Consider the following 9,908-nt stretch of genomic DNA (forward strand, 5'->3'; position numbering starts at 1 on the left):
TCCCTTTACTCAGTACTGAACAACAGGTAAACCCTGAAAGTAAATGTAAACTTGGCCTTGTGTCTTCTGAGGGTTTTTTTTGGCTGGAAGAAGTGCTTTTAACTGCAGTTTGAATCAGAAGATTGGTAATGTTTCCTTTTCTTTTTTTATTTGCTAAAAAAAAAAAAAAAAGCAATTTCCAACATTATAAAAGGGAAATACCAGATTTACTTAGAGATGCAGCCTAAACATCTGCAAGATGAAACTGCTAGCTTTCTGTACAACAGCTGAAGGCTTTTACAACTATTCCTATCCCTGTGTTTTGATTTTCCTCCCACACAATGATGGAAAAACGTTCCCTGCATCACTGTTAGATGAGCCTCAGGTGGGAGGAGGAGTGGACAAGCAGCAGCTGCCTGCCATAAAGAGGACCTAACCAGGTTTCTTCTGGGATGTAAGCTGCAGCAGCGGTGGCAGCAGCAGCATTGGACTGTAGGTTTTGGGGCTCTAAGGGGGGGAGGAATAGATTAGTTCTTGTAGGGGGTTTTGTTTGGTGGTTTGTTTTGTTTTTGTGGGGTTTTTTTTTTTCCCTTCTCTGTACCACCCTCCTTCTTAAAGGTCAAAGTAATTCTTTGGCCTGAGGGAATCTGTAGGCTTTTTGGTGCTTTCAAGAGCTGCACAGGCCACCCTAGATGGAAGCTGAAGAGGGCTCCAGCATTCCTAAGGCATTCTGAAACTCTAGGCTGAACAGCGTGCTAATTTCTAACAGGTCTCAAAATAATTTTGGTTCTTTTGTAGCTTTGAAGTGCTTGAATCTTCTAAAGAGTTAAGAGTCCTCTGATTTCTTATAGTCTTGCTTATAAGCTCTGTGTGATAGTGTTGTATTGCTTGCAAGTATTAGTTAACTGAGGAGACATCCAAGTGTGGGAGGAAGTTCTGTCTTGTGAATTTTATATGGCTCTGAATGCAAAGTTCCACATAAGGATTTTGGTGGAGTTGTTTTTGCTACCTATCATTTGGTTTAAGCGTAGGAAGCAGGGTGTCACTGAAATACTTGGTTTACTATGTTAGTTAGCTGTCGTTCTTAAGTATAGTATAAAGTACAAATCCTGAATTAATGGAGTTCTGATTGTAATGTGTAACAATATATGCATTAGCATTAAGAAGAGTTTTCTCCATGAAGCATTAAATGTCTGTGTGAAGCTTTTTATTTTCTTTGTGTGTGTGTGGGGCCTCTTGCTCAAGGCTAATTCACTGAAGGCTTTTTTATTTAATTAGCTGGAATACTACTTATAGAGACGTATGCATCTAAGACTACTGAAGCTCTGCAGCTTTAGAGCATGTTACAAGGTTGCCTTGAAGGACTAATATCAAGAGCTGTGTACAAAAGCTTGCTTTGCAAAGCCCAACTGAAATATTTGACCTTGATAGCATGTCAGTTTGTTACCTTCTGTTTGGAAGGCAGCAGCTTTCTTTTAGAAGGATATGTTTTCACTGGGCAGGGAGAGGAATGTCTGCTAAATTCTGACAGAGCACAAAAATAATTAAGTCATGCAGTTCTTAAAGTAGTTGATAATGATTACTTCTCTCTTTCAGCGTTTAAAGAAAAATGAATAGTGCCCCAACTTCAGAAAGTGGATCATATTCCACAAACCACCCAGGACCCTTTATTTATGCACAGCCATCAGCTCAACAGCCTTATCCAAATCCATGGTACCTCAGTTATGCATACAGTCCATACTGCATACCTGCTCCAGGTAAGACAAACAGCAGCTCTCTGTGGGATCTTTGCTTACTTAGCTACATTCTTCTTTCCCCCACTCTTGCAGTATCTGTGTTAATGAGCCTCTTGGGAGTTTAACTAATACTTAATAAATCAGATTTTTGACAGCTCTAGCACTACATTAATTCTGCCTTAAATATGTAGCTTGTGGGTGCTTCTGGAGAAGGGAAGCTAAGTAAAATATTAAGTAGTGGTCATCCTGCAGACACAGAGCTCCAGAATATACTTAGCAATTAATATGTGTGGGTATATATGAATTCCACATGTGCATGCATGATCGGTATGGATAAATGTAAACTTAAGAAAATAAGAAAGATATTATTAAATAGACCTTGTAAGTGCTATACTTATGTGAACTTCTACCTGGAGCTGTCTTTTTCAAAATCCATGCTCTATAATAGTCTGTGAAATGGCCAAAAAAAGCACAGAAAACAACTTGGTGAATTGGCCAAGGGATGAAAACAAGCCCTGGTTAAAGTGTAGATGTTGAGATAAACTATTCCCTAATGAAGAACTCTGTTTTTGCACCAGATTTGCTACTAAGCATTGAAAGGTGGCTTGTTTTATTTACAATGTGTCTTATCTTGTAGCTGTCCCTGTCTATGCAAGTAAATATGATTCAGGATGACTAATTTCAGAAAGATATTTGTCTTTTCTTTTTGTCACCAATGTCTAGGCTTCCGAAGTGGAAATCCGTATTTTCCATTTTATTCTGTTGCGCTCCATGAGTACCCTCGATTTTTTGTCCCACAGCATCCAGTGCATGCAAGAATTAACAGAAGGCCTTATTTTAATGCTGCCCCACCTTCCCCTATGTTTTATCATGCAACAAGATTCAGACATTATAATAGCCCTGGGAAGAAAATGGAGACAAAAGAAACACAGACTGATCCTAGACAGCCTGAAAGCAAGCAAAAAAGGCATCAAGATATCCGTACAGAAACGAAAGGTTGTGATGCAGGAAATACAGCCTGTGTTTCTCCTGGTATAGGTACAGAGACTGAAAGTACTTCAGAGAAACAAAATTCATTTGGCTCTTCTATTGTGGTAGACAGAGAGTTTCATAATAAGAACCCTGCCAGCTCTACACAGTATAGAAATCTTCCTACTGGAAGCTATGCCTTTGAGAAGGAAGAAGTGAGGATAGAATATGGAAATGGCTCTCCAGCTATTCAGCTGTGGAAATCCTTCAAAGAAACAATCCCATTGTATGACATGGCAAGTGGTAAACCAGTTCCAGAGAACATAGTGCCACGTGACTTGTTTTCTGTTAGCTCGTGTGAAGGCATGATATATGGCCCTCATGAAGGGGAGAATATGCTGCCAGGAGCTTCCTTAGATGAGAGAAAAGCTGTTGTCACCTCTAAACAGGGTGCTGAAGCTGTGCAAGAGAAAGATGTGCAAAGTAATGAAGTGAAGCTGGATGCAGAAAAGATGGCAAAATCCCCCCCAGGTGAAACCATGGCAGTGCAAATCACAGAGCTGGCAAGATCTGTTGGTGTAGACCAACCAGTGGTAATAGCTAAGAAATCTAACACTAAAAGGTCTGCAGGATCAAAAACTTCTCAAGAAGAGCCTGGCTTTATTCAACAAGCAGGACTGCTTCCATCTAATATGGAGGTAATGAATGACATTCAGCAGAAAAAGCTGAATTTAAGCCACAGTGCAACCAATGAAAGTCAGACAGAAAAAAGTATTTGGTGTGACAAATCAGTTGAGAAGTTTGCTCCCTCTAGCAGCTGGCTGACTTGTTTGGACGGTATGGACACAACCTACAACGCTTGTTTGCCACAAAGGAAGCGTCGAAGTGTAATCAGTCTGTCTTCTGATGACATGTCCTCTGGAGAGGAAGGCTCATCAACTGATAATGCCCCAGTGTCTTATTTTGTGCCTGACTATGTGCTTCAGAAAAGCATGTACACTCTTCAGAAAAGTACAGAGGGCTCAGAGCAAATTAAAAGTGGTGGATCCCCTAACGTAGATGAAGTGGTAGGAAAGGAGCAGGTGAACAGCCTGAATGACCAAGATGTCGACTCTTCAAATACAAAGATCAAAGAGACTTCCAGTAAAGGTAGAAAGCTGGGAGCCATTTCTAGGTCCTCTAGTCGGAAAGAAGTCGATCCTCCCAACAAAAAAGCAACTAAGAGTTTGTCAGAAGTTGAGGACTCTGAAGAATATTCTGTGAAGGAAGAAGAGGAAGATGAAGATGGAGAGGATGAGTATGAGGAGGACGAGGATGATGACATGGATGAAATTGAGTATTTCTTTCAAGAAGCCCCTCCATATGGCATCTTGAGGCCAAGTAAAGGAAATTTCTACCAAGTTGGACAGAGAGTGCTTTGGAAACCACCTACAAATGCTGTACCAGCACAACTAATTAGCTGGCCTGCTCAAGAGAAAATAAAGACTAGGAGTGGGCTTGTTGAAAACATTGGTGTAGTTTACAAGCCAAAGAAGAGAGAACAAGATGAAGTTGTATACAGTGACTATGGGTATTATGGAAGAAAGAGGCCTATGACAAGAAGAGAAGGACTTGAACACCAGCGACTGCTACGGAAATTCTTGAGAGGTGAGCTAATTGCTAAGGGCCAAGTGCTGATTAGTAGCATACACAAAGAACACCTAATTGCAGTTTCATATTGTAGCTTAAACTAGTGGGAAGATTAGAGCATGTTGCAGCTTCAAATTTGGCCAAGAGCCAGAAGTCCTGCAGAATACTTTTTTCTGAAGCAGAGGCAAGTTTGCTGCAACATTTTAGTTATTGTATAAGGACTCTGCATTTTTACAGCTAGCAGAGAATAATGCAGAAACTCTCCTTTGTGTTAGATTTGATATATTTAACTGTCTGACATTAGTGGCAGTTTATTAATTTGTAAAGCTTAAGATAATTTGGATTATGTGTTTACTGTTGCTTAATATCTTAGAAGCTCTGCATTTAAGTTTATACAGTGTGACTCTCCTATCACAGACTCATGCTGGGTGCATTAAACAGAATTATTATTACCAGGTGGACATGCCCTGTGTAACTTTCCTGCAGTTGAGGAGTCAAACATTTTTTTTTAAATTGTAGCTGCTGCTTTCTTAGCAAAAACAGTTTTGTACTTTCAGAAAATTGGTGTGAAACATTATTAAATTTGACCTGGGAAAGGACATCTTATTTATTCCAAGGTAGATCCTCTTAGAAATTTGATTAATGTAAACTGAGAATAAGAAGAATTATCAGTTTGCAACTGGTTATATGGTCACTTCAGCAGGTGGCTGCTGTTTAGTAGTGTCTTGCATTGTAAAAAACAACCAAAACAGGGTGATTTACTGCTAATAGCAGGCTTAGTGTTCTTAAACTTTATTTTCTTTGTTCAAAATCTGTACACTTAATATGTCTTGTAATTTTTAAGTGTAATCTCCAGAAAACTGTTTCTATTTCAACAGATTCCTACAATCAGATCCAGTAGCTGGCTTTGCATTCTGGCTTGTGGATCAAACAGTACATCAGCATTACCAAGACTAAATACTGACCTTAATTTTTTTTTTTTTTATTTTAATTAGGAAGGCTGTTAAGAGAGAACATGGGGATACCACCTGAAGAGTACTGGATTAGAAGTGGTGCTAAACCCAGATTTACCAGCCAAATACGTGGTAGTTTCTCACCTCCAGCAAGGAGCAAAGAACAAGGTACAGCTTTCTCTGTGTGTTTTTGTTCCTAAGGAACATCCAGAAGGATATGATACAAAATAGCAAGCATGTGATAGTTGCATAAGATTTGAAAACAATAAAACTAATCCTTGTTGCTTTGCTATTTATAAAATGCCTGTCAGTCAGTGTATAAGTTTATCTTGGATATATTTATAGCCTTCTCAAACTGAAACATGGTAATAAAAATGCATCAGAGATACTTCTGGGGATTTTTTTAAAGGTAATTTTACAGAAAATCAAAGCATTAAATGCTTTGATGTGGCCAAAGCAAAGCCTTTATTTGTGTAAAGTTGTTACTGCCACAAACTGTAATATTATCTCTTTATACAGATAATGCTACTCTTGATAGTATGTGCAGTGGTAGCTCCTAATTTTGATCAGTAAAACATGAAGGGAGTTCTATGTGGTAGCTTCATATGCCAATGCTCAGAAAAACTAGCAGAGACCAACAGTTGTCACTGCTGAAGAATGATGGAATGCAAATCATTGTGATCTAGCTAAGGAAAAGATGAAGAAAACAGTTATTTTAAAAAGTAATAGCTTAGATAGTTTCTTAGCTCATGAAGCAGAATGTTTGTTTTTTCTTCTTTATAGTTAATGTCTTACTTGGAGTTCAGATCTGGTTTTGATGCTTTTCAAAGGTGTTTGAGTGTAGGTGCTGTTGGAACAGCTGTGGAATTTGCTGTAGTGTGGATTGCCACTCTCCTGGGTCATGTATTTCAAGTGTCTCAGGATCAGCCTATCAAATAATGGGGTGTGAGGCTATCTTCAGAACAGATGATTTGCTTCTCTTCAGTTCACTGATAATATACATCAGCTTTCCTATATCAACAACCAAGTAGACAGAGTGTTTTCCTTAGTTCTTTCTTTACATTGCTTTCCTGCCTGAGCACATTGGGGTTTGGGATTATTTGCCTCTTGCATTGGAGGCTTTCTATATGCAGAGATCAGTGTTGCAGGGTTTTGTTTTTTAATGCTAGCATGCTCTATAAGACTTGAAAGCATTTTGCTTTAGCAGCACTGCTCTTGGTTCCACTACAATAATGTATAACAATATGGTAATAGTTCTAAAATAACCATAAATGACCTTTAACTTTCAACGTGTCTCTTCTGCATCTTTGAATTCACAGATGGTGCAGCAAACTGAGGATGTTTGGTCTATTCCTTGCTTACTCCTCCTCTTTTTTTAGCCCAGGTAGTTGGAAGAAGTCATCACATTCAGTGTTAGGAAGCAGGAACTGTTTTTTTCTGAACACTGCTTGTGCCAGTGGATGCTGCAGAAGTGCTATTAAAATTACATTATCTTTAAAAATGTTGCCTATATTAGTATTTGCTTTTTCAAATTTAAGTGCCCTACAAGTAAGGAGGTTTGCCTAAACAAGATATATGGCTTTAGCAGTAATATCATGCACTAAATTTGACTGCTTGACCAGTGTACTTGTAGTGCCTAACTTCACAGGTCTGAAGCTTTTTAAAGACCGTGGGTGAATTGGGTCACTTGGACAGCACCAGCTAGTCTTGAACACCTGAAAAGTGAACTAGGCACAATTATCCAATGTTCTAGGTTCCTTTTTGACCACATTAACACCTATCCAAATTATAACTCAAAATACAGTGCATCCAGAATTATGGTTAGAAGTGATTAAATGCTGTAGATGTGTAAGACTTGCTTGGCATGTGTAGTGTCAATTTTATCTGCTACTTAAAACGGGTACAAAAAAGGGAGGGAGGAACACCACAGACCAGCTGGTGAAAATCATGGTTAAATTTGCCTTGAGACATTGGAGAAATAACACCACTTGTATCCTGTTTTTTAGTGTGCCCACCTTTGGTTAAAGCAAAGAAGAAAAGAATGGGCAAGCCACCTTCAAAAGGCAGAGACACAAGACATGAGGTGGAAGAAGCAGAAATGTGGGAGCTGCCTAAACACAGCGTACACAAAGGTTGGTATACAGTGACAAGCTACAAAAATTACTGTTAGAAGTATTTTTTTCTATCTTGGGGACTAATCTTTCTTGGTTTGAACTGCAGGGATGTTGGATAGCTTGTGAAATATGCAGAAAAAGTGAGAGGGAAGCTAAACTATGAGCACTTAATCACCTTGCTATGAATGCAGTGCAGCTTTGACCAGGCTAGGTTCCTTCTTTGTTTAATGTAAGGATGGGGGAGGAAACTCACACCAAAACCTGCTGTTTTAGTCTAGTTGCTCTTCAGACTGCTGTACTGTCTCTTGGAAGTGCTGGGTCCTGTGTCACTTTGCAGTACGTGCTTTTATTTAAATTGCTAATCTGCCTCAGCCCAAATGATTTGCAATTTGCTACAACAAAAATGCATATAGATAATTCTTAAGATCTCCAACTTTCTGGATAAGGAACTTCTGGCTATTTTGGAGGAGGACAGGGAAAAACAGTGGAGGGAAAAATCAAAATGAACTTGAGTCAGCAACAAATATGCTTTTGTGCATTTGTGTGAGTCTGAAAAGGTTATAAATTGAAAAGGGTCAGTAGTTACAAGAAGCTATCTGTAAGATCAGTTTTCTTTCTGGAAAAGAGTAAGTTAGTGCAGAAAAATGAACCCACATATTCCATCAGGAAATACATGAGTAAAAGATAGTGTCTCTCTCTCATATAATAGACAAAGGCTTAGACTTTCATCTTAGAAATGTAAGGAAGCTTGGAAACAAACTTAGGCTGAAGTATCTTACTAGTGAAAATCTGCCCCAGCCCTGAAGACAGATTGTTTGAACATTGGTCTTAAAACTTTAATTGCTGACCAGCTTTTATTAAAAGCATCCAGCTTTTATTAAAAGCTTTTATTAAAAAGCATTATCCATTTGCATAATCCCAAAACACTCCTTGTATTTTCCCCAGAAATAGCTGATGTTTCTTGGGTACATTCAACAATGCAGTTATATGAGCACACTGAGAATGTGATGTGAGCTTCACATGGAACTCTTATCTGTTATGCTGAGATATTCTGAAGCCCAAAACCACTCATGCACATTTTATACTAGCTGGGAAGTTGAGTACATAATTCTAGTATCAACCATCAGTGCCTGCAATAGGAAAAGACAATCACTAATATCTAGTCTTTTTTTATTGATATAATTTTGAGGTGGAATATATACATACATTAACTTATTTTCTTTTTTTTTTTTTACCTTTAGGGCATGGAACAAAGAAGTCCCTCTCTAAGAAAAGATAATTGCAAATATTGGGGCAGAAGTGTGTGGGGGGAGAGGGGAATACCAAAGTGGTTTTTTGTATAAATCCAAGATTTGATTATAATTCTCTTGTATATTTTGTAAGTTGCTGTTCACTCTAAAGGGCAAGAAGTGACACTGTGAAGACTGAGTACACAATTAAAATGGAATGAAGTATTTAACACCAAAGACACCTTTTTATAACTGGCACATCCACTATTTAAATAATAAATTTCATGGAATTGCACTTTGAGACTTCTTGTGTTCCATCTTTACACAATAGCAAAAAAAACTTGAGATGGCCATGTATGTGCACAACTGCTATTACAGCATGACAGTTATTACTGCCCTGTCCTTAAACTCTGCAGGTCTGTGAAGCCTGTCCCTCTTATCTCACAGTCATATGATCTAGACATAAGTACAAGATCCTTTTCTATCAGCTGGATTTGTTTTTGTCAAAATGTAGAGGAATATAGTTACAGCTGTATGAAGTTAAGTGCTGTTTCAAACTTTCAAGGCAGTTCCTCAAATCTTACTCTCATGATTGAGGACTAAAACTAAAGCACCGAGTTGATGTGATGCTTCCCTCTCCTCCCCTTTGTCTCTTGAGATTTTTGAGTCCTTTATGGAGACCCTGAGCTGGAGATATGGATCTGAAAGGTAAAACAGAAGATTTTAGTGGTGTGCCCTGTTTTCTGACTTCCTACTGATGACTTCTATGACTTACAGGTGATACTGTCCCTGGAAGTCTCTTTACAGAACTAAGACAATAAAATTCAGTCTGTGCTGAGCTGTCTTAGGAATAATGGTAACAGACTGATCTAGATGAGCTGGATAGCTCAAAAATATGCATTTCTTTTTTTTTCATGTCTAGGAAGGCTATTATTACTGTGTGAGAAGAATAAATATATATTGCCAATCTTGAATGATTTGCAAATAAAATTATAGCATCAGTGAAGAAAATGGGAAAACAACAACAAAAAAAACCAAAACAAAACAAAAAAACCCCATCTGGTTTGCCTTAAAATAGGGTGGGGTGAATGGACAGACAGAACTTGTCTTTTGCCTCCTTTCCCATCTTCTTAATCTGTCTGGGCCCTAGAGTAAGTTACATGGATAAAATCAGCATTTCCTGTGACTATTTAGGTTTTGTGCCTATCTATTACTAGTTTGCCCTCTACCTGATGTTATGCTGTTTTCCCTTTTAGTGAGGAGTAGTGATATTTCCCTACCCAATTGATCCTATCTCTT

The 9,908-nt window shown here is 38.4% G+C and overlaps 1 protein-coding gene across 1 annotated transcript; it reads left to right on the forward strand.

The window, feature by feature from the left end:
* Positions 1 to 1,588: 1,588 nt before the first annotated feature.
* LOC131081459 (uncharacterized) lies at positions 1,589 to 8,659 on the forward strand. Its single transcript, XM_058020640.1, has 5 exons — positions 1,589 to 1,736; positions 2,439 to 4,331; positions 5,309 to 5,434; positions 7,273 to 7,398; positions 8,622 to 8,659. Exons 1-5 carry the CDS (start codon positions 1,589 to 1,591, stop codon positions 8,657 to 8,659), a joined length of 2,331 nt encoding a protein of 776 aa, XP_057876623.1.
* Positions 8,660 to 9,908: the final 1,249 nt, after the last annotated feature.

Source organism: Melospiza georgiana, chromosome 1 (assembly GCF_028018845.1).
Source record: "Melospiza georgiana isolate bMelGeo1 chromosome 1, bMelGeo1.pri, whole genome shotgun sequence".
NCBI lineage: Eukaryota > Metazoa > Chordata > Aves > Passeriformes > Passerellidae > Melospiza > Melospiza georgiana.